The 27,451-nt window shown below is 37.4% G+C and overlaps 6 protein-coding genes and 1 non-coding gene across 11 annotated transcripts; 4 read left to right on the top strand and 3 right to left on the bottom strand.

Annotated features, from left to right (window-relative positions):
* Nucleotides 1–340: 340 nt before the first annotated feature.
* LOC117612445 (cyclin-A2-1-like) lies at nt 341–5,611 on the top strand. Its single transcript, XM_034341131.1, has 12 exons — nt 341–478; nt 1,500–1,862; nt 2,100–2,388; nt 2,794–2,927; nt 3,145–3,237; nt 3,333–3,466; nt 3,741–3,816; nt 4,143–4,219; nt 4,303–4,336; nt 4,431–4,580; nt 4,671–4,805; nt 5,157–5,611. The coding sequence occupies exons 2-12, from the start codon at nt 1,560–1,562 to the stop codon at nt 5,217–5,219; spliced, it is 1,488 nt and encodes a 495-aa protein (XP_034197022.1). The 5' UTR covers nt 341–478; nt 1,500–1,559; the 3' UTR covers nt 5,220–5,611.
* Nucleotides 5,612–6,878: 1,267 nt separating this feature from the next.
* LOC117615215 (serine/threonine protein phosphatase 2A 57 kDa regulatory subunit B' kappa isoform) lies at nt 6,879–9,698 on the bottom strand. The gene is made up of 2 exons (XM_034344256.1): nt 7,803–9,698; nt 6,879–7,561 (listed from the first exon to the last, which is right to left on the bottom strand). Exons 1-2 carry the CDS (start codon nt 8,973–8,975, stop codon nt 7,205–7,207), a joined length of 1,530 nt encoding a protein of 509 aa, XP_034200147.1. The 5' UTR covers nt 8,976–9,698; the 3' UTR covers nt 6,879–7,204.
* Nucleotides 9,699–11,972: 2,274 nt separating this feature from the next.
* Nucleotides 11,973–16,720, top strand: LOC117616204 (E3 ubiquitin-protein ligase At1g63170). Of its 2 annotated transcripts, XM_034345448.1 has the most exons (6): nt 11,989–12,149; nt 12,399–12,514; nt 13,009–13,840; nt 15,011–15,136; nt 15,216–15,510; nt 16,049–16,720. In XM_034345448.1, the coding sequence occupies exons 3-6, from the start codon at nt 13,176–13,178 to the stop codon at nt 16,280–16,282; spliced, it is 1,320 nt and encodes a 439-aa protein (XP_034201339.1). In that variant the 5' UTR covers nt 11,989–12,149; nt 12,399–12,514; nt 13,009–13,175; the 3' UTR covers nt 16,283–16,720. The 2 variants fall into 2 exon arrangements, with proteins under 2 accessions (XP_034201338.1, XP_034201339.1); XM_034345447.1 differs by lacking the exon at nt 12,399–12,514 and having other exon boundaries at nt 11,973–12,149.
* A 521-nt stretch (nt 16,721–17,241) lies between these two features.
* LOC117616205 (dnaJ homolog subfamily B member 1) lies at nt 17,242–19,765 on the bottom strand. Its single transcript, XM_034345450.1, has 3 exons — nt 19,243–19,765; nt 18,323–18,723; nt 17,242–18,076 (listed from the first exon to the last, which is right to left on the bottom strand). The coding sequence occupies exons 1-3, from the start codon at nt 19,405–19,407 to the stop codon at nt 17,638–17,640; spliced, it is 1,005 nt and encodes a 334-aa protein (XP_034201341.1). The 5' UTR covers nt 19,408–19,765; the 3' UTR covers nt 17,242–17,637.
* A 1,248-nt stretch (nt 19,766–21,013) lies between these two features.
* Nucleotides 21,014–23,708, bottom strand: LOC117616206 (polyadenylate-binding protein-interacting protein 5). 3 transcript variants are annotated; one of them, XM_034345453.1, is made up of 3 exons: nt 23,503–23,708; nt 22,211–22,667; nt 21,014–21,447 (listed from the first exon to the last, which is right to left on the bottom strand). In XM_034345453.1, the coding sequence occupies exons 2-3, from the start codon at nt 22,640–22,642 to the stop codon at nt 21,310–21,312; spliced, it is 570 nt and encodes a 189-aa protein (XP_034201344.1). In that variant the 5' UTR covers nt 22,643–22,667; nt 23,503–23,708; the 3' UTR covers nt 21,014–21,309. The 3 variants fall into 3 exon arrangements, with proteins under 3 accessions (XP_034201344.1, XP_034201342.1, XP_034201343.1); XM_034345451.1 differs by having other exon boundaries at nt 22,211–22,664; XM_034345452.1 differs by having other exon boundaries at nt 22,211–22,661.
* A 217-nt stretch (nt 23,709–23,925) lies between these two features.
* On the top strand, nt 23,926–27,029 carry LOC117613847 (psbP domain-containing protein 5, chloroplastic). Of its 2 annotated transcripts, XM_034342444.1 has the most exons (11): nt 23,926–24,047; nt 24,158–24,306; nt 24,527–24,635; nt 24,931–24,980; nt 25,059–25,126; nt 25,214–25,312; nt 25,781–25,840; nt 25,937–25,996; nt 26,093–26,147; nt 26,352–26,401; nt 26,517–27,029. In XM_034342444.1, exons 1-11 carry the CDS (start codon nt 23,980–23,982, stop codon nt 26,613–26,615), a joined length of 867 nt encoding a protein of 288 aa, XP_034198335.1. In that variant the 5' UTR covers nt 23,926–23,979; the 3' UTR covers nt 26,616–27,029. The 2 variants fall into 2 exon arrangements, with proteins under 2 accessions (XP_034198335.1, XP_034198336.1); XM_034342445.1 differs by lacking the exon at nt 26,352–26,401.
* On the top strand, nt 26,867–27,028 carry LOC117616928. The gene has a single exon (XR_004584265.1). It is a non-coding gene; the product is annotated as a U1 spliceosomal RNA (small nuclear RNA).
* Nucleotides 27,030–27,451: the final 422 nt, after the last annotated feature.

Here is a 27,451-nt window from a genome sequence, read left to right as displayed (position 1 = left end):
TACAAAACTTGGAGTGAGAAACTCGCCTCTCTAGTATTAATGTCTGAATCGATAATTAATATATTCACAATATAGGAACATAATATAACAAGGTAGATATTTGAAGAAAAAAAACACATTCATAACCCATCAAAAAACAATCTCAGTTCTCACCTCATGTGTTAAAAAGTGAAATAAAATAATACAAAACACTCGGCGGAAATAAGTCAAAACAACAACAAAAAAAATACATATTTTTTGCTTTTTGGCTTCCATTTGGAATTTTGGAAGTTCAAACTGTAAACCCCGTCCCGCTCACGCTCCTCTCTCCCCCCCCACCTTATATCAAACACACACTCTCTCTCTTTCTCTCACACTCACTGTCACTTCCACACAATTCTCTGTCCGAAGCTAGCCTCCATATTTCCTCTGCTTCTTCTTCTTCCCCCGAGCTCTTCAAACCGTCACCGGAGAAGGTGCCGGAGCTCCCACCAACAGAGTAAGCTCAGCTCCCAAACGCATAGCCGTGCATAGTTTTTTTTTTTGTTTTTTTGTTTTTTTTGTTTTTTGCATTCTAGGTGTTTGAGCTTCGTCGCTCTGTTTTCCACTGCCAGATTCTAATGGAACTACGTCCTTTTTACGCCTGACGGGTTCGCTACATAGATCTCGGGGCTGGCTCTTCCCATTTTTGTTCTTTTAAATTCCTATATTTTTTTACATTTTTTTGGTTTGGATTTTGGTCCGCCTTTTGTCAAATGTGTTTGCGATTTTATGTTTTGTTATGGTTTTGACGATCTGGTGCGGTGATAGTTGAAAATTTTGAAGAAATTAGGGTTTTGGGGTTGGATTTTACGGTATCTCGGGTTCTTAATTAAATGTTTTTTCTTCTGTTTGGTTACTGGGAAAAATGTGTCAGAGAAATAGAAGGCTGCAAAACATTTGTCTTTCATGCACTCTGGACCGACGAAAAATGAAAAATGGTTGGTCAACTGGGCTTGGTTGAAGTGAGTTTCTCCTGTAATTTAAGTAACACCAGCCAACGGTGGATTAAAACGCTTGTTTTCTTCTATTTCCAAAGGTTTTCTCGCTTCGACAAGAACAAAGAGCTGAAAATTTGTTCTATGCTTGTGGTGTAGGACCTTTTGTGTTATCTTCATTTAAGGCCTTGTATTGCAAGCTGTCATGGGTTTTGTCAAAGGAAAACAGAGTAAAGCACCATGATTTTTCTTTTTCAATAGAAGAAAAAATGGTTGGATTTATTATTGAGACGAAGATGCCTTCCCAACTTCTGTTGTGTTGTGTTGTGTAAAATGGATAATAGTATTTGGTTTAACAGGAGATATCAACTTACACAAAAAGACGATGTACAAATCAAATTTTTGTTGATGATCATTAAAAAACATGTCTTTTTGATCCTTTCATACTTGGCCCCGAATGCTTTCTCGGGTTGGGTTTGTTCTGCTTGCTTGTGTCAGATGACGCAGTATCTCTTGTTGACATCAACTGATTTGAAAATGCAGGTTCAATGAACAAGAATTCGTTCTGAATTCACTCATTGCTCTTCTACAAGGTAGGCAAAGATGAATAAAGAAAATACAAATGCTGCCAAAGTTGAAGAGCCTACCGTCCGAATCACAAGGGCACGGGCTAAAGCCTTTGGCACTTCCGGGGAGGTAGTGTCCTCCTCAAAACCTTTCTTTAAACAAGATCAGAAGCATGCTGTTCGAGCAAATTCCAAAAGAGCAGCATCAGACGAGAACAAAGGATCTGCAATTGCCACCATTGGCTTGCAGCATAAAAGGAGGGCAGTTCTTAAAGATGTAGCAAACGTCATCTGTGAAAATTCATATGTGAAATGCACCACTGATGCCTCTCAGGTTCAGGTACAGATTTGCATATTTCCCTTTCTAATATGCAAAAAAATTGAATAGTCAATGTGTTTCTCCAGAGGCCTCACATGATTTTAAATAAAATTAATTGTTACCTCCATGAATGAAAAAGAGGATATGGTTTGTCTGTAACACAAAGCCATTGTTTAAGCATGTGTAGGATCTAGCATGCTTCTGTATGTTCATTAAAGTAATTCTAACTTAGAATTTGTTGGTATTGCTCCCTGACAGGCTAGTAAGCAGGCCAGAAGAGGTCTTGCAAAGAATGTAAAGGCAGCCTCAAATGTCTCGGAAGAAAGTACAGTGGTTCAAGAGGACGCAAAAGCAAAGTTAGCTGATGAATTATCCAAAATAAGGGTGGCAGAACCCCTAGAAGCCACTTTGCCAGTGAAGTTGGGAGAAAAAGAGCCAGTACCCCAGGGTATGTGTCATATCTTGGGACAACATAGAGGAGCAGATTTGATGCTTAGAGTACAGCCTTCCGCAGAACCTGCTGAACTTCAGAACCCCCAAAAGAAAGGTACATTTTATGTTTCAGATTTGTTCAGGAGAGTGCAACAGTATATGACTTATCTTTTTAAACTGGCTAACTTAAGGGTGTCCTCGCTCTCTATGTCTGTACTTCATAAGAGGGATGCTTGCAAGGTCTAAGATGACAAGTTTTGTTCCGAGCCTTCTGATTGCAAAATTGAGTCTTTCTTAGTGTTGAAATTTCAGTTTATTAGTTTACAAGAAATTTTGATTGGCTTTAAAGGGGTTGTGAAAAGTTGTTGCAACCTGCTGATGCACGCTTTGGCAATTATGGAATTTCCTTTGTTACAGAAAGAAGATTACTGCTCAGTCACCTTTATAATTGCTATTACTGACTTCTGTTTTCATGTTGACATTAGCAAAGCTTGATGATGTTTTTCATTGGACTATGCAGAAGAAAATATGATCTGGGAGATATCGGGATCCTCAAATGACCTGGACATCGTGGATATTGACTCAAACTTAAAGGATCCTCAAGCGTGCAGCTTGTATGCCCCTGATATATACAGTAATATAAGCCTTATAGAGGTTAGTGTTGGAGCCCTTTTACTACAGTCTGACGTTATTAATAAACATAATACTATTGCAATATTTAATCTTCACTTGTATTGACAGGACAGAGAAATGTGAGGTTTCCTATATAATTTGAAACATAGAATAATTCAAGGACTAGTGAGCTACTAATTTGCTGTCTATCAGTAACATAATTGATTCTGACTTTTAGTGGAAACTTATTCTTCCTCAGGTGGAGCGAAGACCGTCAACTACTTATATGGAAACATTGCAGCAAGATATCACTCCAAGCATGCGAGGAATTTTGATTGATTGGCTTGTAGAGGTCAGTATAATCGGATGTACCTAATGACTATAGTATTTCTACGAAATGGTGTGCCCTTGTTTGGAAGCATCCATACTAACTTACGTCTCTATCAGGTTTCCGAAGAATATAAGCTGGTTCCAGATACACTTTACCTCACAGTAAATCTCATTGATCGGTTTCTCTCTCACAATTATGTTGAAAAGCAAAGGCTTCAGCTGCTTGGAGTCACTTGCACGCTAATTGCCTCGTAAGTGCTGTATTAGGTGAATAGGTGGTGGTTTCTAGTGAAATGTGATGAATTTTTTGTAGTCAATTAATTATGAAATAAATCCTTAGGGATGTTTACTGAGGCTATTTCATGAAGTCATCTTTGGTATACGCGGACAGACTTCTTTATATTTTTGTGTGGTGTGTGCACTGGCACATGTGTGTGAACAAGGAATCAATAACAATATTTTTCTCCTGATTATTTCATCATTACATTGCTTGACGGGTATGTATTTTTTGTTATGACTCAAAAGGAAGTATGAAGAAATATGTGCACCGCGAGTGGAAGAATTTTGCTTCATCACGGACAATACTTACTTAAGAGACGAGGTATGTACTTGGCTACATGACATGTCTAATTATGACTGCTTTTGGCTTTTCCATGCATGCTGGTAGCCTTCTGGAGTTCTCTTATTTCCATCAACTTCAACTGCATGATCCTGGGTGCTGCAGTTGATTTTTATCTCGTCTCAGCCATAGACTTTGCCTACATTAGACTCATAAAACTTTGATTTGTTTTCTTACCATAATTCAAAAGCAAAATCCAGTTCTGTAGTTCACATGGCAATGCCCAACATCCTGCTTGATATTACCTCCTTTCCAGTGGTATCACTAGTTATATACTGACATATAAAGTTCCTGAATAACTCTTGCAGGTATTAGAAATGGAGAGTAAAGTTCTAAATTTCTTGCACTTCCAGTTATCTGTTCCCACCACAAAAACATTTCTTAGGTAATGCGCTCACCAGGCTTTATCTATGTTGCTTAGAAAATGTCATTTAAAGTGAGTTCAATAAACCAATTTTTGTGTTTCAGGAGGTTCATTCATGCAGCGCAAGCTTCTTATAAGGTATTCTAAATTGAGTGTTGTCCCCATTCGTTACTTCTGGAAAATCAATTGCCATACAAGAAAATGGTTTTATTTTAATTAATTTGTTATGCAGGTTCCTTGTGTTGAACTGGAGTTATTGGCAAATTATTTAGCAGAGTTGACTCTTGCTGAATATGGTTTCCTGAAGTTCCTACCTTCCCTCATTGCTGCCTCTGCTGTGTTCCTTGCCAGATGGACACTCGATCAGTCTGACCATCCATGGGTTTGCATTTCTGTGCCTTCTTCGTAAAGGTTTTTACTTACCTCTTCGTTGAGAATTGTCAAAAATAACGTTCATGTTTGATTCTTGCAGAATCCTACTTTAGAGCGCTATACCTCTTACAAAACATCAGAGCTCAAAACTACAGTTGTTGCACTGGAAGATTTGCAACTGAACACCAAGGGCTGTCCCCTAAATGCGATACGCGAGAAGTACAGACACCAGAAGGTATTTTGCTGACTGACCACAAAGCCCAACAGAAGGTTGGGTAGAATAATACTTGTACATTTCATTCTGTTATTGCATCTGGCAAAACCTACTATCATACACTAGAAGTAATGCCGGAAGTACCTTCAGAACTTCTGAGGATCCTTTTGTGTTCATCAAAAGACGGATCACCTAGCTCTCAGATCAAACCAATAGAACTAAAAAGGACCATCTCCTAACAAATTCATGTGAAGCCTACTCGTATCGCCGCAGGCGTGTAGATTCTCAAAACGGCACGTTTTAATGTTGAAAGTGATGTTTAGTTGTGTATCATTGATACTCAGCATTTTGATTTAGTTATTTTCTTGACAGTTCAAGTCTGTGGCTACTTTGACCTCCAAACAACGGGTGATTCGCTCTTTCCAAGATCAATAATCGCTGATTCTTCTCTAAGACTTGGATCAGGATATTTATCAGTTGGGGAAGCTCTCTGCATTCTGGAACTTTGAGGGACATCCAGAGCTCCAACATGAAAGTTCATTGACTATCCGTACCCTAACTTTGTTGTCTGTTTGTCTGTCGGTCCTTCGTTGTTGATGTAATCTCATTCTGGTGCTTCCAGATCTGTCTTTGTAACCTCATTTTTTTTAGATCAAGCACATTTTGCCTCTTGGCAAAATAATGTATCAAAACTTCTCAGCACTTGGGAAGTTTTAAGAGTGACTGCGATGGGTTGCAGGCACCAAATAGGAACTGCAGCTCCTTGATTATTATGTATCCAAAACCCCTCATATATGAAGAAAAAAAAATGAAAATAGTTTCAGTCATTTGATTGAATTCTTATCTCATTGTGTGCTAAGCATGACTTCCTCTCGCCTACCATCATCAAAATGTGAGCTACAGAGGTGATATGTGCAGATCCTTATGTTGGGTTTAATATAAACAAAAAATATATATATATATAATCAAGTAAAAGTGTTTTACAAAGACAACAAAACGTTTTTTTAGCAAAAAACTTTGTTCATCTTGAGAATTTGTCTGTCGAAACAAACGGCTAGTTTGGTTTGTTTTCGGCAAGGACAAACAATTATCTATTTTGTTAAGCCAACTGACAACGGACCGTTGTTATTGTTGCATTTTTAAGACAAAGCTGCCGTTTGTAAATATGGGCTTAGACAAAGTTGTCGTTTATTGTTTCAAAGATGTGCCGGGTTATAAAATTGCGTTGGGCGTGTTAATTACAATATGCCACTCCAATAAAAGGTATGATCAAAGGAGTTAGGAACATGAGAGAAAATGACTGGGTATGGTCAACGACTTCATTATCATGGCCTCGGTATTTTTTTATTCCGTATGTGTTAGTAACTAAGCACACAATAATTCCAATACTTATTCCAAATAAATAAACATGTTATTTCATTTTCATTTGGGTGCATAGTATTATTTGACAGAGCCCCTCATAATCTGGAGGCTGTAGTGTAGATGTTTATAGCAGCTTCAGAAAGATGTTTCAGCTTTCTTTTCCCATCTGCCTAACAAGGGGTCATGACAACTTTGCCTTTTCATGTCTAAGTTCCAGCTTTCCAGGGGAACCAAATACTTGAAAATGGTGGCCCAAAGAGCACTCAGCAGCTCAAGATGTTGAAAACCCAGATTCCATGAGGTTTTAACCTGGAGCTGCTGCAATGGACATCAATGGTTAGCCTTCGTTGAGAAACTTCTTACTTGCAACCTCATTTCACCCCCTTCTTTTTATATTTATATTTTTCCAATCAAACCACCTGCCAGCCAATAGGGGAACCCCATGATGAAAATGATGTGATGACCTTTACATCTTTATCTTTCAGAGATCTCAAGTCTCCACTTTCTGTCTGATATTGCCAATACTTTATTTTATTTCATTTCATATTACCCCATATTCGTTCCTTTCATTATATCAGGTAGCATTTATAGGGGGACCCATTAAATCATGAAGAGCAACAATTGAAAGTGCCTACTATAATTTGGTTTATAACTTGACATTGACAAACACATTGATCTATAATAGGTTTGGTAAAGACATAGCTGAGCATCAGAGAATCAGAGAGAGAGAAAAAGAGAGAGAGAGAGGGGTTACAAAGGGCAAAAAGGAATCCATTAAGCTAGTAGTAGTACAGAAAATTGCGGAAAGTCACTGCATGGCCCTCCCCAGAAACCTTTCTGAGGGAAACAATTAACATCCCACACAGCAGCAGGGGAATACAAGATGGAAACAAGGTTACAACTACTGGCTGCCAAAGGACCATGACAATAAAATCCCACCCCCAAACTACAGCCATTTTTCCATACATTACTTGTAATCTCCCCACCACCATAAAAAAAGAGAGGAAATACCGGAAAAGGAACGGTTGGGATATAACATCAGTTCAAAAGTTAATATTTTAACAGGCGATTGAGGTTGCTAGGGAGGTTACCAGAACAGCAGTAGTTCCAGTTACTGGCTGGAGACTAGCTGCATTCTCTAACCGCTCCCATGCTTCCTTCCGCTTCTTGGCTGCCGAACTTTGCTTTGCTTCTTCCTCCATATAGTGAGCATGACTGGAGAGGAATAGCTGATCATCCATCTCCACAAACATCTTTCTGACATTTAGAGTTAAGTTGAGCACTGCTTGGTTCCAGTGGTTATGCGCATTCCTCTCCAAAGCTGGTAAAATGATGGGCAGAATCACTTGACGGTTATGTGCAATTAGGTTGACAATGTGATCATTGTTCCAAAAGAAAAGGGCCCTTTCAGCCACCTGAAAACATTTAAGATAAGTTACAAATTGTTTTCCAAGGAATGAGCTAAGATAAGAATACATTCCTTGACAAACACATGAAGCAATCATAAAATTCCTTAACAATAAAGTACACATGCCTAAAGTCCATCATAAAACTTATAGGTGTGAAATCTACTTCAAAATGAAGATAATACGAGTCAAACTGATGAATAAACACAAATCCCATGGAAGGAGAAACTAAAGTTGAAGAGACAGTTACCTGGAAGTGGGAACTGTTAATACAGCATCCAATCCGGCAGAACAAAGGGACCATGACCTTCTGAAATTCCACCATGTTAACTGCCTCCAAAATCTCTTCTAACTCACCCAGGAACATCACCTCTTTCTGACTACTTGTTATTGGCCAGTATTTCAACAAACCCTTTATAACAACACTTGCCAACTTTGGCTCCTTCTCTATAAACTGCGTGATACAATAGGACAACTGCTGGAAGTAAGACCCCAGATTTTTCGGCTTATGCAGAGGAATCAAAACCCTCCACAAGAACATTCTGTGTTCCTCTTTCAACGGCAATGCAAACCCGCTAATAATACTCCCGAATATCTCCAGCAACTCAGCAATCCCATTATGTCTCTCAGTCTCAAACAAAAACCTATAGAATATGTTGTTTATAGCCTTGCGAATAAACGGCCTATGAACCATGAACTTCCCATAAATCCTATGCAGAATGGTCTTCAAACAGTCTCTCTCCCTAGGGTCTTCGGAATCAAACAATTCAAGCAATCTCAAAATAAACGAATGATCTACATACTTCTTCGCTATTTTCGCATCAAGAAACGAAGAAGTCACGAATTTAAGCAGTAATTCATACACAATTTGCAAATGTGGCCAAGCAGGATCAAACATGGGCTCATCATCATCATTTTCACCCCCACCACCATTCCTGTAATTTGGCGGGAAAACTCTAAACAGATTAATAGCACACATTCTACAGGTTGCCAAAATAGCAGGCTCGCTAAATCTCATCGACCCAGATGCTACAAAATCCACAAGTTCAAGCAATGTCTGCCTTTTAACATCTTTCTCTATAGAATTCTTAGTTGGGTCTGTGAAATCAAACGTTACACAGCAAAGGCTCACCTTGCTCACAAAGAGGTTCATCTTCTCCGAAGTGGGCACGTCCTTGAATGGCACCAAAGGCTCGATACCGGCCACCACACTCGCCGGGAACACCGCCGATGACATGCGTTTCGGGCCGTTTGATCGAACCGGGCCCAAGTTACCTCCACCGTTGAATCGAGGGGTTCCTCCGCCCACTCCGGACGGTCCGGTCCGGGAGCTGGACCGCGGCGTGCTCGTGCGCGGTGACTCGGGCCGCTCATCCGATTTGAGCGCCTTACGCGGGAGTTTACTGAGGAATTGCTTGAGCATTGTGGTGAAATTTTATGAAAATATCAAATCAAGACAGAGACTTTAGATCAAAAAGCCATGAGGGTAAGTACGATAAATTATGAAATTTGGGGAAACCAAACCCTAACCTAGATCTCTGTCATAGATCTGGGGTTAAATGGGGAGCAAACAGAGACAATGTATGAGATTTAGTGAGGCAAAGTTTTGAAATTGAAGTGGGCATTGATTAAAAATCAGATCTTGGCAATGTGGGTAGTTAGATTCTGATTTGAACCAGCACAAGAACAAGAACAACAATGAAATTTTGAGGCTTTGAGGGATGCAAGGTTGATTACATTTGAAGCTCACCAATCAAACATGAAACCTCTCAATAAATTTGGTGAGAGAGAGGAAGACATGTAAATATACATGAAGGTGGGGGTTATTTCAGGTTGATGTTGATTGCAAAGGTTTGAATCTGAAAGGCAACATTGAAGATTTCAAAAAAACAAAAGAAAGAGTTTTTATTTTTATTTTTTGCAGGTAGGGGAAGGAAAAAGAGAGAGATTCTGAGATGGAGATCTATGGAGTTTCTTTCTTATTTTGTGATTATGGGTTGCAGATTATTGTCTGTGATCTCCGTGAGAGAGAAATGAATGGACCCATCTTTGGGTTTTTTACTGTCTTGTTTTTCTCTGTGTTTTCTTTCTTTTTCTTTTTGGATGCTGTCCACGGTGGAGGAGAAAATTAAGGCATTTTCTCGGGAAATGCAGGGTGTCTCTTTAGGACAGTGGGTGTTAATGAAGTTAGATTGGGTGTAATTAGATACAAATGAAACTAATTTACCCCAAAATATTTTGAAATTGGGTTTTTGTTTATCTATTTATTTTGGTTATTTAAATGGTGGATAAAACAGGGGTTTCTGTCATTTAGTGTGAGCTGGATGATGAAATTGATAAACTGATAACACGTAGTAATGTAGATTTGCTTTGGTAGTTTTCATTTCCTTGTTCTGTTTTGACAGGCATGTTGTGAATCACATATCACAATGAAGATTGGGACATCTTGGAAAATTTATTGTAATATAATACAGATTGCGACATGCATAATGTCTCATGATGCATGTAGAAAATCTAGCCTTCATTTGTTTTTTCGTGGAAAAAAAATCTAGGCTCCATTTTGAAAGGGTTTTAGCTAAGATTATTATTATATATATAAATTATTCTCTTATCTGGATGTCTTCATGTTATTATCGTGTAGATGTTATTGTAAACATGCAGAAAAACAGGAATGGGTATTACAAAATATATGGCATCCGCACGATAATAACGTCCGAATGTCCGCATAGGAAAATTTCTGTATATACATTATTCTCTTATTCGAATGTCCGCATATTATTATTATGCAGATACTATTGTAAACAGACAGGAAAGCTAGGAGGGATAGTGCAAAATACATGGCGTTCACACGATAATAAAGTCTGAATGTCCGCATAGAAGAATTTATGTATATATATATATATGTGTGTAGTTTTAATTGATTGACTGCATTAGTACATTGGTGGAACCAATGAAGGACTTCTGTGGGCACTTGCCCACACTTAAAAAAAAGTTGCACACATATAATCCCACCCAAACTCACATTTTTTAAATTTTTTTTAGGACCTTCTTTGGTGGAGCCCTCACATGGCCTATTAAATATATACACTTTAAGCCCAAAGCTTATATTACAAAAGAAAATTCATATGTACATAAAAGAAGAATAGAGTTAGAGATCCCATCAAGTTCACTCATTCTGTAATTTTGTGGAGAACTCAGTTACTAAGTTCACTTTAAGTCCAAATTTTTTTTATTTGGCTATATATTAGTTGGATTTATTTTTAAGCCCCCAGATGAATGAAAGTTTGAATTCGCCACTGCATTAGTACCAATATGTATAGAATCAATCATACTTATAATAGGAAGAAAAGAAACATGGTGGATTTCAATTATTTTCAAACAAAAAAGTATATCTAAATTATATTTTCTTCTTGTTATTTCAATTTCACTTAATATGCCAAAATACATGTAGTTTTGTTTAAAAAATAATAACAAAACCTTAGTCAATTAGTCTAAATCACGTATGCGTGATGTTATGAGACAAATTTCTTTAATCTTAACCTTTTTTTTTGCATTGCAATTTAACCAATACCTATTTGAATATTGTTTGTTGTGAATGATGGTAGTCTTTTGTGTTTGGCTTCTGAGTAAGATAGAGCTAAAAAGAAGATTTATGTTGCTTACACAGTCATCCGTAGGCATGTGAAATAACAAGAATAACAAGAAATAAGAATTCATATACTATTCAATTTCCTTAATTATTAGTCAAACTTTACAATAGATATTTTAGAAAAAGAAAACATTTAATATAGTCATAGTGCTATTTTCCGTATACATGACTAGTTTGTTGTGATAGAGGAGAGTAGTCGTAGTGTTTGACATTTATGTGTATATATGTTTTATATTGATCAACGATTAGAGTCGTTCAAACGTACTTAAAATCTGCAAGTGATTTAAATTTATCTTGAAAAGTTATACAATGAAAATTCATATTGCAAACAAATATTTAAGTAGTTGAGTTTAGATTTGTGAAGCATACCTTGGATTTGTTCATATTGAATTGAACTCTACGTTACAATATATAGAGGGAAAAATACATTTAATATAGTCATAGTGCCATTTCCGTATAAAATACCAGTTTGACATTTGCTTTAAAAAGCCAATAAAAAAATAGAAAATTAAAAAGAAGAAGCATGAAGTTGCCTGTTGGAGTTGGAGACATCAACTGGAGGAGGAGGGGCAGGTGGAGTATGACGTAAGCAATAATCATGCCCATTAACAATTTCCATAAAGTTCAGGGAGGAAACTGATATTTGTCAAAAAGGGCACACGGAAACCGAAGCTACCCCGAAAATGAAAAATGCAAAAAAGAGAAAGAAAAAAGAAAAAAAGGCAAAAGGGATAATTAAAAATTATAAAAGAAGGAAAAATTCTTTTCTTTTCCTCAACGAAGGACCAAAGCTGAGTCTTGACAGCACGACGCTATTTTTCTCTAAATTTCTCGCTCCCTCCAAGTACCAACAAAAACCCACCTAAATTTCATAGCAATCACTCGATTTCCAGACGGCGCTACCTTATTTTCTACAACTTCTTCTCCCTCTCACTCCCCTTCAATCTGGTACTCTCTCTCTCTCTCTCTCTCCCCATATATGTATAATTGTATATGCGTAAGCAGATTGGGAATCAATAATTTATGTTAAAAATGGTTTTTGTTTTTGGGTTTAGGTTTCGAATTTGAAAGTGGGTTGTTGTGTTTTCGATTCTTTGAGTGTTGGGTCGTTCTTGAAGAATAATTAGCATATTTGAATTTTAGGATTTCGATTGGTATATATTATTGAAATGGTATTAATCAACTGTTGAATTGAAGGCACAGTTTACCCATTGGGAAATTCTTGAACGTTATGCTATAGAGAAAGAAAGGGTGAACTGATACCTGCTGTTTGGTTGCTGAGAAAATCTAGGAAAAAAGTAGGGAGTTGAACTGTGAGTAGAATTCTGTTGTTGAACAATAATATTTTTTATTATTTAAAAATTGATGGTTTGTGCCCTTTGGAACCTCCAATATTTGATGCTTAATGCCCAGTATGTTAGTTCTGTTATAGTTTCATATTTTTCAAGTGACCAAACAAATAGTCTTTTACTTGCACCATTGGGTAGATTTTGATCTATGTGACTGTCAATATTACCTCTGCTTTCTCAGTTTGCATGACTAATCTAATATTGATAATACTTTAGTATCTACATCATTTATTTTGAAATTTGTTCTAATACTTTAGTGTTTTGAAATTGATGGTTTTCTTTTAGCATATTCCCTGATTCGAGTTTTTTCTTGATTGTTTCCACTGGTTGAACTAACAAAGTCCTTGGATTCTTATTTTCCCATTGTACCTGTTTTATAATTTTTCTATCAAAAGCAAAATGTTGCTTTGAGGATATGACTAATACAATTCCGATTTTAATATTTTGCTCTTGAACAGGATTGATATTGTTCTCGTGGTGCCACATAATCTATGTTGGTTGGTTCAGCATAGGTCTTTAGGACGAGAGTGAGTTGGTTCGCACATTTGAGGAGATGAACATAAAGGTGGGATTCTTGCTCTAAAGATCTATGCATTCCTGTTCCGCGTTGTCTCGGTGGACTTAGATGGATGTTGCGTCATTGAAGCTTTCACTTGAAAGTCAAACTTACACTTCCTCGTTGTTAATGGAGCAATCACGACCTGAAGATATGAACGGAAGTGAGCATATTATTGACATAACTGGGAGTAGTGATGCCTCCTCATCTAGCTTGCCACATGGTAGATCTTTAAATAGCTTAAATGCATCACAGCAAGAAGACAGACCTTCAACTAGTCCAAGAGCACCCACATTTCAACCTTCAATTTTTTCCTCTAATGGATCAAACTCTAGGAACAGTGCAACAGGAAGGAGAGGGGATACTCGTCGCCGCAGAAGTCCGTTGAATTCTGGATTATGGATATCTATTGAACTGGTTCTTACTGTGAGCCAAATTGTTGCATCTGTTGTTGTTTTGTCTTTGTCAAGGCATGAGCATCCTCGCACTCCATTGTTTGCATGGATTGTTGGTTATGCATCTGGATGTGTTGCTATTCTTCCTCTTCTGTATTGGCGCTATCGTCACCGCAACCAGGTTTCAGAACAAGATTCTGCTCAAGCCCGTCACAGTTCTCAGATTAATGTACCAGCAAGACCATTTTCTCTTTCTGTTTCTGGGACTTCTGAAGGAGATCTTCAGACTACCACTGCATCTTCTAGAAGCAGTCAAAGTTCGGAAGTACTAAGCAGAAGGTATGGTTTGCTGTTGTTTTTCAGGCGTTGTGCTTTATAAAATGAAACATATTGTCCTTGTTTGGCATACATTTTGTGATTCTCTTCCTAAGTTGCATGATTATTAATGATATTTAAAACATTTTATTTTATTCAATGAAGGTTGAAGCTCCACGTAGACTTAAAATTATAGAGACGGCATGTTTCTTGGCATTATATAGACTATTTTTAGAGTTGTGGCTGCATCATTTTGAGCGAAATTACAATATGCCTGCATTGAAAGATTCTTTCAGAACAGTCATATTGTTGTGCCCCTTATCTACTCCAATCCCTCTCCCAACCCCAAAAGAAAGTAATTAAACTCCTTGGAGATGAGTACGCTCGGTTTTCATTGTTAAAGTTAAGTTGTCATAAGTGCCATATTGATAGTTCATCATAAAGGCTCGCTCGTGTCTTTTGTTGTCTCTATTGTGTGATATCAGTAGGAGCTTACAGAAAATGAGAGGTTAAAAGAAGAGATGGTTTGCATGTTCACACAATTTGGGAGCCTACATGTTTTGGGAGTTCACACAATTTGGGTTCCTCTTGTCTTGATGGTTTAAAATTCCTTGAATGCACATGTTGAAGTTACACAACATGGGTACAGTTTAGGGATCTGTAACAAATCCTTTGTGTGAAAGGATCTTGGTATCTGGAGTTTTCTTTTTGCTTCTCTCTGTTACAAGTTTACAACCATATTAATGAAGCTCCAATGTGGCTGTCTCATTCACGGGTTATTTTTTCGTATTTATATTTTTACCTGAAGAATATTCCAATTTATTTGAGCTAAATCAATTTTGGTCTGTGTCACTTGTTGCTTTAAATTAATGTCAAGATCTTCTGGAGTGGTAATTATTGTCAATTTTAAGAGAATGGTAAATTTGGTTTGATTTAGTATAGTCTTTTAGAATTTGACAGTTACTTTTCAATTATTTTCCCTTTCAATTTATGTTTTATTCATGTTAGTGTTGTTGCTTTATGATTCTTTCTATATTTTAAATTGTTTATCCATGAGAAGCCTATGTTCTATTTGTTAGAAATTATGTTACTCGGTTTGCCTTGTCTTGAGAAGGTAACTTGAGTTGCAAGTTTAATAAGGAAGCTAGTACTAGAAAAAGTTGTCTGACACATGAGGTCATTTTTGCCTAACAGAGTCAAGGTACTTGTGGAATACTTTAAGATGGCATTGGATTGTTTCTTTGCGGTTTGGTTCGTAGTTGGCAATGTTTGGATTTTTGGTGGGCACTCATCTGCCAGTGAGGCTCCTAACCTATACAGGTACTTTTGTCAATCTGATTTACTTTTCCAGTTCTGGATTTTTTGAGTCGGGAGATCATATCAATTTTTCTCCATGCAGGTTATGTATAGTATTTCTTACATTTAGTTGTATCGGATACGCCATGCCTTTCATTTTGTGCGCAACAATCTGCTGTTGTCTTCCTTGTATAATATCTGTCCTTGGATTTCGAGAAGACCTGACACAGGCACGAGGAGCCACACCTGAATCAATTAATGCTCTGCCAACATACAAGTTCAAGTTAAAGAAAAACAAAAATAGTGACAATAGAGATAGCAGCAGCGCAGGTGTCTCTGAAGGTGGTGTTGTGGCTGCAGGAACTGAGAAGGAGCGTGTGATCTCTGGAGAGGATGCGGTATGTATGGTCCAGCGAGTTTAGCGAAGTACAAGTCTTCAAAATATATTTAGGACCTATGCCTGACTAGCGACTAGTGATTAAATGAGTAATGAATGCATGATATTACTCGCTTGGTGAATTACTTTTCTTCTCTGACACTAAGTAGTATCATAACATGACATGCCATTTGAAACCTGCTTCCTCCCATATTCGTTTGAGTGTAGTGATTCTGTATCCAGTCAGTCAAGTTCCTGATCAAATTGGAGACTAGATTTTAAATGTTTGACACTCTTTAGACTGAAACTGTCAAATGTGTTTTGATTTGGCATTTCTTGGTGTCACTATTTGTCTTGGAATCTAGTAGTACCCTACTGAAAATTTAGCAGAGGGTGGTTTGATGCCGGATTTTACCAGATATGTTTGCCTGGTGGTATGATTAATAAAAGTATTATGTATTTTTTTCTTTACGGAGTGGTTCCCTTTTCCTTCTTATTTTGGGAAGCCTTTGCCCTGCTATTGTAATCGGTGTTACTAATAATGTCGTAAAATTGAACAGGTTTGTTGCATCTGCTTGGCAAAATACGCAAACAATGATGAGCTGAGAGAGTTGCCATGTTCTCATTTTTTCCACAAGGAGTGCGTGGATAAGTGGTTGAAGATCAATGCATCTTGTCCCCTTTGCAAGAGCGAGGTTGGTGAGAGCATTTTGGGCTCTCTCTCTGCAATCAGTGGCACTCAGCAACGCGGTGATAGTAGGGTGGGCAATGAAGTGGCCAACACTATATTTTAGGCACAGAATGTATGACCCTTCGTGGCTTCAAGTACGCTGATGCAAGAATCTTGTTTCAAAATGGATGGATGATTGTCCAAGTTCGAGCCTTCCTTTTTTTAACAGTTTTTCTTGGGTGATGAGGAGCTTGGTAGAGATACACACAGGCAGAGCTGCCTTTGAGGCTTTGACAGTGTTGAAATGGCAATGTGGAGCTCTTGTTTGTTGACAATGTAAGTAAAAAATGATTTTTGCATTTCAACGACGCATGGATGTAAAGATCAGAGAGAGGTTCCAAGATTTGTAGTTAGATAATAATAGATGGATTCTTGTTTGTACAGTTATACCTTCTCCTTTCTTCTCCATTTATTCTTACGGTTGAGCTGTTATAATAATATTGATGACAATGTAAGCAAAAATAATAGATTTGCCACCAAAAAAAAAAAGATTTTCTTTTAATTGTTATTTATTTATTTATCATAGAGCATTAAAGACCCCCGACTTTATTCATGCACACAAACTCGTATCTTTCAGAATGAGCTAAACAAGGACAAAAAGACAAGTAAATGTCATGCAAGTGGTGAGGCATCAGACCACATGGATATTTAAGTTGTGAGAATCATTTGTTTACTTTTGGTGACAATTCTCATTTGTTTATTTATTTATTTATTTTTGTAATAATGCCAATTCCTGTCTGAACATTAGGTTCTCTTAAAAAGGCTTTTTACCTGTACAGGGTCTTATGGCCACCAAAAAAAAAGAATAAAGACAACACTTGTGAAGTTCAAGATCCTTAGGACAACATGCATGTTTGTTGCTATTTCTTGCTCTATGCCAATTTTGGAAGGGTCCAATTCCTGTCATTTGCCATCTGTTAATAATCAGTGGAGCTAGTTATGTTGGAATCGTGGGACTACCCACCATTTTAAGCAAAGCAAAGCAAAGCAAAGGCAATGGATAAGAGGTAAAAACACCCAAAATATCCTGGGAAAAAACTAGATCTGAGATTTTCTTATTCTGAATACAGATTAATGGTTGGGACTGACTCAGTGCATCTGCCTTGTAGGAAACTATATTGTAAAAAAATACAGAACAGTTAAGGATATAGCAAAAGAAAAGTTAAAAGGATACAAGCAATGACACAATACATGAACCTAACACTGATTGCTGACAACAAAATATACAAAAAATAATGAATGTATATCAAACAATAGGTAATTTGGCACATCACTTGTTTAAAATGCCGGCATTCATCCCAGTGCAGAGAAAGCACAGCCTACAAACTAAACAAATGCAGCTTTGACTTGTATGTATGTGACTTCAAAGCTATCCCAACTGTTGGCCAACTTACAATGGAAAAGGTCATGACATACTCTTCAACCGGCCAAAGTTCGTTTAAGTCCAGCTCTTTGCTCTGGGGTTAATCTTGTAGGGAACCTCACCTCAAATTTGATCTTCAAATCACCCCGGTTACGAGGCTCTTTTGGTATTGGCATGCCCTCCCTGGCAACAACAAGTTCGTAGCCCGGGCTCACAATGTCAGTCACCGGGATGGATAGATCACGACCATCGAGCGTAGTGAGATGCACCGTGGTTCCACCCAATGCCTCCGCTAATGTCACTTTGTGGTTCACAACGAGGTCATTGCCGTCTCTCTTGTATGTGTCATGGGGCTTCTCATCAATCACAAAAACAAGGTCTGCTGGCAGCTGGCCAAGCTGCTCATTACCTTTATCTGGAAATGTAATCTTGGTTCCCTTCTTCCATCCTGGCTTCACATCAATGGTCAATATCTCTTGTTCTGGCACTTGACGTCTGGAAACACAATGAGAAAAAAAAAATACAGGATTATCATTTATAAATATCATATCTTAGCTAAATTGATGCTCACTTGAGCCATTTAATAAACTGACTAGCATTAGAATCATAAATAACTACCATGTCAGGCAGATGAAATACTGGAAGTACTAATTGCTATATCCTATTTAAATTATAACCAATTAATCTATAGCAATAAAGGAAACAAAGAAATAAACTGGGGACTGTGTTAAAATGAATTACCCATTTGCATCAACCACAGTTCTTGAGATCTTCATTTTCCTTGTTGATCCAGTATACAGCTCCTCAAGGCTGCAAGGCAATTTGCTCTCCACTGCTGTTGGTTTCTTTGGTGTAACACCCTCACTATATGATCGGAAAATATTTTCGTTTCCTCCAAATCCGCCAAACATTCCCCCTCCTCCATCAGATTGGAATCTCATAGACCTCCCAGGTCCTGTTGACCCAAATCCGAAAGGACTACTTCCAAAGAATTCTGCAAATATATCCTCTGCATTCCTAGGATTAAATCCTTTTGATCCACCTCCATTTCCATTTGCATATCTTTCTGGAGGCGGCATATCTTTCAGTCCTTCTTCGCCATACTGATCGTAAATTGCTCTTTTCTGAGAATCGCTCAAGACCTGTATTCACAAAAAACATTTCATTCTGTTATTTTCACTCTGTACACCCCAATCAATTCACTGCTTGCAGATATGAATGAGCATAGATGCTTTCATTCTTTTTTTCTTTCTTTTAATTTTGATCAACCACACCCCATTTGGTTCTTAAAGAATTCCTTGTTGGAGACGGAACAGAAAATAGAAGTCCATTTGAATTGAGCCTGACACAATTAATTACTTGATCTTCTTAAGAGTTTCCCATTATTTGAAGTCCCATTGTAATCATTCTTGGCTGACTACCCAATTCTCCAAAGAATAAAAACCAACTTTCAGAAACATTAAAGTTTTGCTCTTTCTTATCCTACATTTGCATTGCAATCATCCAGCATATGAAGTCTTGAACTATGAAAATTGACAAAATCAACAAGCTTAAACCTTTTTCTTCTGTTTATTTTTTATTTAAAAATTTGTTTACCTATCTAAATATGCATATAGAAGAATGAACGTGTAACAAAAATAGCAGAAAAAAAGAGAACATGCCTCATATGCCTCGGAGATCTGCTTGAATTTGGCTTCTGCTTCTTTCTTGTTATTAGGATTCTTATCAGGGTGCCATTTCATGGCCAGCCTCCTATAAGCCTTCTTTAGATCATCCTCTGTAGCATTTCTGTTCACCTTCAATACGTTATAATAATCCACCCCCATCTTCTATACCCTCCAGGAAAAAAAAAAGATTGTTGATCTTCAGTCACTATCAGATCAGATGCAATTCTTCAAAGCTGTAACCTTTGACAAAAACCCAGATCAGCATCCACCTCTTTTTCTCTCTCTCGCTCTCTCTCTAAGGCCAAAATCACACAATTCAGGATGGTCAAAGATTGTCTGAGGCTCAGAAAGAAAGAAGCAAATGGTGAAATGGGTTCTTTCAGAAATGATTAGATTAGTCTTCTTCAGAATTGTTGATCTTGTATTTAATATATGATGATGACTTGACGATGCAATCTTGTTTGTTTTAGTGTATGTTTTGTTAAGAGTTAAGACCGCGTTTGATGGATATTGTATCTTTTTTAACTACCGAAGCTCACGGACATAATTCTGGCACCTCTACAAATTAACCGCACAAACTAACTGTCTGTAATTTAATTGAATTAACTGAACCCTGAGTGCCTCACATTATCACATAACAATGACGGCTCAAGAAGAGTGAGGCTACGTTTGGATACTTCTCCAATTCCCAAGCCTCCAACTCGGTGTGCATGACGTCCGTCATTTCTCAAATGACAAATTTTATATCATCGATATTGTCAATGTTATATATCGTTATATTTTGTTATTTCACATGTTATTTCAACATAATAAATAACATTGATGTCTATTACCAATACATTTGTAGTCTAGTTCAAAACTGCTCAATGTGTTTTTATTTAGATAAAACTTGACTTGTGGCTAAACTAGTTGAAGAGAAATGCGGGTGCCATTGTCCGAAAACGTTACCGGAAGGACCTAAGAGTTTTTTTTTGTTTTTGAGAAATAGTATCAATTCAATTGAAGAAACATGGTACAAACCCAGAATACAACAATACAAAATATAACACAACTCTAGAAGGAGGTTCTTGCAATATAGATTGTAACAACAACACCAATTAAGCTCAAATATTACAAGACAGTTAGAAAACAAATATACAACTTTAAACTCAGCTAACAAGGAGTTACAGATGATGAGGATCCTTTTTCTGTAGCAACAAGTGTTTAAAAGAGATTAAGACAGAGAACAACCTCTCAAACTTCGTGGGACAGTAAATACCCCAAGAGTGGAGGGCATTACCGCTCAACTTCCACTAAGATATTCCAAAAAATATCACAGCATCTCTTAATCCCCTTGATCCCCTAGCACAATAAAAGTAGATCCACCAAATCATTCTGTGGTGAGAAAGAACTGACTGTACGAACTGTACAAAGATACATCACAGACGACAACCCAATCTCCAGCCAAACAGAGCATGGTTCCCGGTAAGCAGGACCGTAAGTAAGCCGGAGATGAAGAACGAAAAGAAATCCTAACATGAGCTGGTCATAAAATGGGAGGCTTGTAGCTTAAAGAGGGGTTTAAGCAAATGCTTGACAGTGTAGGGCCTTCATGGGCATAAATGAATCTGGGCCATCCCGGACTGGTTTTTATATAATTTTACTTTTGGGTCGTAACCCATGAGAAAGAATTAAATAAGGTCTTACTTCACCAGAGGCCTTTAGGCCTAGCCTCAATCTTTCCCTTCAAGAAAATAAAAGGGTAAAGTATGGGTACAATACGACATTCAGAAGCACATCATTTTCATTGCAGAAAACCGTAAAGCGGCATGACGTTTGCACTGTGAGCTTTTGGCCCATAAAACCCGAAGGTGTCGAGAAAAATGTTAATGAGAGATTAAGAACAAGCATCTAAGAAGCTATACAACCATTATCAAACAACTATGTGTGCATGATGTCCATGACCCCAAGATAAGATCCTCTATTTATATACTTGTTGCCCATAAACCAAACATGTCAAGGTAAAACAACTGACATTTTTCTTGTTTTCCACAAAAAACGAACAGGAGATGACGAAAGGAGCTACGATTTGGGTGAACCGCTGGCTTCACCTGCTACATTCTTCAGTTTCCATGCACTATTGCCTGGCAACCCAGATTCAGAAACATCTCCAATGTCCAAAGTGTCTGGAAGACTTTCAGAAGACTCAACTGTGTAGAACTGTAAGAGACAAACCAATTTTCAGGATGAGTGCCAAAGTTAGAATTGTTCTTAAAGAATTATAGTAAAGGCAAATAATCCAAACATGTATGCTAAATGATAGAGTTTATCTCTGAGCTGATGTTGATAAACATAGACACAAAATTTCTATAGTTTGATGTCAGGAAACAAACAGCCGGAGATGGATATCCAGAATATTCTCAACTTTATAAAGTTCATAATAAAACTCGCCTACCGAACAAAAAGTTAAATACATTCTAGCCAATCGAAAACCATTCTTGCTTGTCCAATATAGAGTTTCACTACCTGTCCAATATACAATTATATCAAGGGAGCAAGATTTCTCATATAAATAAGAAATGTCATAAACAATCAACATGGCAAAACATATTACTGTCACTATGAGTCAATTAAATCACACAGTAATTGCACCACCTACCGACATGGCAAAGCATGCAAAGTCAAATGAACTTGCAATAGAGAAAATTTTCAAAGAAAACGAGGAGCTTGATTATTCTTTTTTGTTTTAATTAGTCGGTGACATGAACACAGCACATACACAGTTTATGCTTCAAATTGGATAAAGACCTTCCAATTTTGACCTGTAACTGTTTCAGAATTGCAAGCAGCATTATTTAAGTATTTATAATGTAATTCATAGCAACATAATTGTAGATGGACAGATGGTAGAGGATAATGTATGACTTTACCGAATGAAGAATATTTAACTACACCCAAAAAAAATAAAAAATGGAAGTCTCACCTCAAGTTGGTTCAGCATGTCAATGGTGGCATCCAGGTCACCCTTATTTGCCAAATAAACATCAGTTAGGGACTGATCAGATATACCAGGAAATGTCATCTCAAGATAATCCAAAGCCATATCAAAATCTTCATGTGCTGTCACTTCATTCACATTCTGTGAAGATGAACCATAAGAACCATGTGCAGGGTAGCTCTTTACAGCAAATGACTTTGGACTGGGGAGTCTTGCAGTACCAGGGGCATCAGGTTCAAGATAAGATTTGCTATGCTGTTGATTCTGGGAGTTATTCTGTGGGATCCCAAACCAGACTGCCTCATTGCTGCGGCTAGAATCTTTCGTCGTCACATACATTCTATCATCCGTCTCCCTTTTGGAGAGTGGAATGTATGCTGCTGCATAGGGATTCAAAGAAGACAATCCTGGCTTCATGGTCTCAATTCATAAAAATCTGCTACTTTGAAAGAAATGCAAAACCGGATATTATCAGACAATATTAATAATGTAATCATGGATGAAACAAAAATATAAAGCTTTCATGTCAAAATAAGCTGGGATTCCACTAATAAAGAGATAAAATCCTGGGTCTTACTTTACTTTGAATTTACTCAAAGGATAAGCTAATTGTTGTACCAAAAAATTTCAGTTGATGGTGAGAGTGTAACTGACAAACCCAAAACATATCATATCTATGACCTTTGATTAGATGAAAAGAGGACTGATTTTGAAAACACCATTCAAACTCGTGTGCAATTGAATCACATGAGATTACAAATCCTTCACAAACAACTAAACCAAACAAATTATTCAATCCACTAATCCTTCAGAAACCAAACCAGTCAAAGTTAGTGCCTCAACTTGTCAAGAACTCAATTTCATATCTCATATCCACATAAGAAGATACACTACATCAGATCACTATCCAATATCCACACAAGAAGATACACTACATCAGATCACTATCCAATTTCCTCACGAAAAGAAAAAAATGATATAAGTAAACAACCTCTAGATCAAGATTCACTTTAACAAAATCCATATTTGATTATTGCTTTTCTCATTAGACTTCAAGTAATCAATCAAGTATAAAATCCCGTTTTCCACAAAGTAAACAAGAACAGAATACACATACGGATCAACAAAATCTCAAACCTCAGATAATCAACTCGAATCTCATCGCAAAAAAGAAATTCCAAAACTCGGATCATCGTAATATGAAACCTAATTACGATCAAGATAAAAGAAAAAAAAAAGTTAACAGCATGAACCAACGAAGGTCAATGAGAGCTCACCGAGAGCGAGGAGGCGATCTTGAAATCCAAAGAAGCAAAACGAAGAACTCGAAATCGCCGAAACCCTAGTTCCCGAGATCGCAGAGGACGCAGAAGAAAAAAGAGCAAATGATTTTCGGGGAAATTCTTCTATTTTTCGCTCTGTGAGAAATGTTTAGTGTATCGGAAAGCTAATAATAAAAAGTTTCTTCTCTTCACTTTGCATGACACGGACGTTTTACTGGGTTTACTATAACAGTTTGGGGCCCTGTTTGGAGACAGGGTTAGTTGTATTCTATTTAAGTTTTATGACTAAGCATACCACGTGGCATAAAATGATTGGTCAGTGGTTAATCAGACCATATACCCTCTTATTACAAGGACACGTGTTAAAAAACTGGGTTTTAATATTTTTGTTGGGAGTTGGGTCCTCCATTGAGTGGATGAGCCAAGCAAGAAAAGAGAGCAAAGCAGAGCAAAAGAAAGAAGAGATCAAAAATGGTTGTTCTCTCTCCTCTCTCCCTCTTCACATCCAACCAGCTTGTTCCTTCAAATATGTTTTTAAGGTACTTTCTCTCTCTTAATCTTATCATGGACATGAATGTGTGAATGAATATTTCTGTGTATTTTTATTTCTCTCTTTAAATTATTGGTACTGTTTTTGGGTTGGTGTTAGAGAGCAGGCTAGAACTGTGATGCAGCAGAACAAATGGCAGCCATGTTCTAGTGCCATCTCAAAACCCACTTTGCAAAGTGGGTTTTGCAGAAGGGAGTTGTTGCTCTTTGGCCTTTCTGCTCCAGTGCTTGTAGTGCTCCCATCTTCAGGTGAGCTTTCTCAATTCACACTTTGGTAATTTGGTCAGTTGATTTTTACAGTCTCTGAAGAAACTGGGAAGAACGTGGAAAATGAAAATTTTATTTATTCTTTTTTGGAAATATGTTATGGTTGTTAGTATACATGTTTATGAATATAATCTCTAATAATTTAAAATTCTTTTTTGTATCTTTGTAATTAGCAATTATCAATAGGCCACTGTTGTTGCAGGGTCCCTTGCAGAGGAAGACTTGAAAATGGCTACGTTTGTTGATGAAATAAATTCCTGTTCTTATCTATACCCAGTGGAGTTGCCATCTAAGAAGGTCATTTTCAAATGGTATGCAATTTGCCCCATTTTCGATACGTGTATGTATGGTTGTTGTTGTTACTTTTCGGTTCAGAGGAACAAATTTGAATCTGAACGGAAACTTATGCTTTCTTTCGTCCATAATGCTATCAGAGTTAATGTTCATAACCTTTTGAATCATGCATTGTTTTCTTTAAATGAGACGCTGATAATAGTTTTCTGTATATTTCTTTTTCCTTTTTAGCACAAAAACCAACTGTTGAATTATTTGCAATTATCGTGGCATATAAATTGTAGGAACCTGACTATTTTCATGTGTTTCAAGGGTTGAGTCAAGAAAGCCAGAACGCTATTCATCAGCTGCACCATTATCTCGTAAGTTCAGCTTCAAAAATAGAATGATGAAAGTCTTTCAACAGAACCTGACTAGAAACTGTTTTATATATTATACAGCTGATGCACGGCTTCGCATTGTTTCTGAGCGTGTTGACATTGTTGATAATCTCATCATTTCTATTTCGGTAACTCCTGATAAGATCACTACTTGTTAAGTGCAAATCCCCTTAGTTATCTTTCAAAGGTTTATAATTTAATTTCCTTTGATTCAGATAGGTCCCCCGAATTCAAAGATTATAAAATCACTAGACAAGAGTACATGGACTGCAAAAGATGTTGCTGATTCTGTTTTGGCTGACAAGTCTGCATTGGTAATATTCCACTGGCTCTTTTCTAATAGCTTTTGATTTTAAGGCTGGCTGAATAGAAAAAATTTGTTACGATTGATTGTCCACGTGTGAATTTTTTTTGAAGTTTAACTAGGACTGAAAGAAATATTAAAAAGTGAAACCTTAGGCATGATAGGTTATCCCCAACCGGAGGATCTTGAAAAATCAAAGTGTACTAATTTTGATGTAACTGTGACATGATAATACATTCTTAGGAAGCATCCCAAGGGAGGAAAGAAATTGTCCAGTAAAACAACGATGAATCGAAAAACCAATTTGCCTTCAATTTGCTTGGGTAGAATAGCTGTAAAGAGGATTGTGGTTGGATGGGATGGTGCAGTCCGTTGTAGAGTTACCCAACCAATTTTTGGGGGAATATTCTATAGCCTTGACTGCTTGATGTTGTCAAGTTGATGCTTGTTTGATCTGACATGCTACAATTCTCTGCAGCGGGTCACCTCAAGTCAGCGCATGGCGGAGAGTTCAGTTCTTGATGCACATTCCGGTGAAGTAAGCTTCCCACACCTTTTTGGGTTTACATAGCTGAAACCGTCGTTGTAAAATCTACTTGGCGACATATGAAGCTTGATCATTTTTATTCCTCAGATTGCTGGTGAGCCATACTGGTATTATGAGTACCTTGTTCGCAAAGCACCCACGAAAACTGTAAGTGTTCTTTCTAAGAGCAGTTTTCAGTTGAATAAAAATTCGCTCACTGTCCTGGTTTCTTCAGGATTCTTACAACAGTTAAAAATTGTGCAGGCTGAAGAATCTAACAATTATAGGCACTATGTAGCTTCAACAACCGAAAGAGATGGTAGGAAAATAGTTTCTTTGTTCAACCATTCCAGTGCTAAACATAAGATTTTTCATTTCATTCTTTTTTCTCATCATTATCTGCATTACGCATACTTGGGGGGGAGAAGATGCCATTTGATTAAAAAAGTAACGGCTATGTTTTTATTGGGTTAATATTGCAATATAAAACCTGTCATTGAATCTTACAAAAACTCAATTGTAGGTTACTTGTACTCTATAAATGCTTCAACTCTCAACAAGCAGTGGAACATAGTAACTCTCTCTCTCTCTCTCTCTCTCTCTCTCTCTGATGAAGGAAATGAAGTTTTGTTGTTATTTATATCTTCTGCTTACATATAATTATTGATATGCATTTTATGTGATGCAGGTGGGGCCTATCTTGCAAAAAACTATAGCTTCTTTTCACCTTCTCCCTCCCACAGAAAACTATGTTCCTCCATACAAGGATCCATGGAGATTTTGGTGAGAGTGTACTCGATTTTGTAGTCCCACTAATTTTTCACTCATTTATTCCATAAACATTGAAATTTTGGCTCTACGTTCCATTACGTTTCTCTTTGGGTTGATGATGAGTAAAGGGTAGATGACAAATTTGTATGCAAATTCTTTAGTTAATTGTGTTTCCTTTTGGCATTTTAAACTAATCCCACATCGACTGGGAGAAAAGAGTGAGTGGGAAGAGTTGATATAAAAGAGGATCAAGGAGGACGTTAAAACATACTTACCTGGACAGGGTCAATTGGCGATCAAGAGGGCCCATGGCCTAGGTTGGTGACCTCCATTGCACTCAGGAGGGGTGCCAGTCTATGGTCTCCCCAACGTGGGAGAGCCAATGTCATAATTTGTGCTAGCGGGGGCCTGCGTTCGCGCAGCCCCTGACTAATTTTAGTCTAACCTTTTCAGAAAAAAATAATAATTTCAATTATGATCCATTGTGGACTGGTAAATCTAATTTTCTGAAGTAAGAATAAAATTTAGGGTTATTCGCAGCAATGGTCCCTCAACTATACCTGTAACTAGTTGAGGGTAAATTTGAAAATTCATCCACAATCCTCCCCTTCCTCCACAACCCTCCATTGCCCAACCCAATCCTTGCAAACACCAAAAAATTCGAAGCCACACAGCAACAAGAGGTGGGAAGATCTCCTTGCTGTGAAAAGGCTCACACTAACAAAAGAGCTTGGACTAAAGAAGAAGACGATCGTGATATTAGTCTCTGCATTCTCAAGCATCCTCACAACTTCAGTGAACTGCTCTTGTATTTCTTGGACGCTTTTGATTTTGTATGAGTTGTTGTTTACA

Source organism: Prunus dulcis, chromosome 1 (genome assembly GCF_902201215.1).
Source record: "Prunus dulcis chromosome 1, ALMONDv2, whole genome shotgun sequence".
Classification (NCBI taxonomy): Eukaryota; Viridiplantae; Streptophyta; class Magnoliopsida; order Rosales; family Rosaceae; genus Prunus; species Prunus dulcis.
Note: the sequence above shows the minus strand (reverse complement) of the source record. Positions and strands in the feature narration are given on the sequence as shown.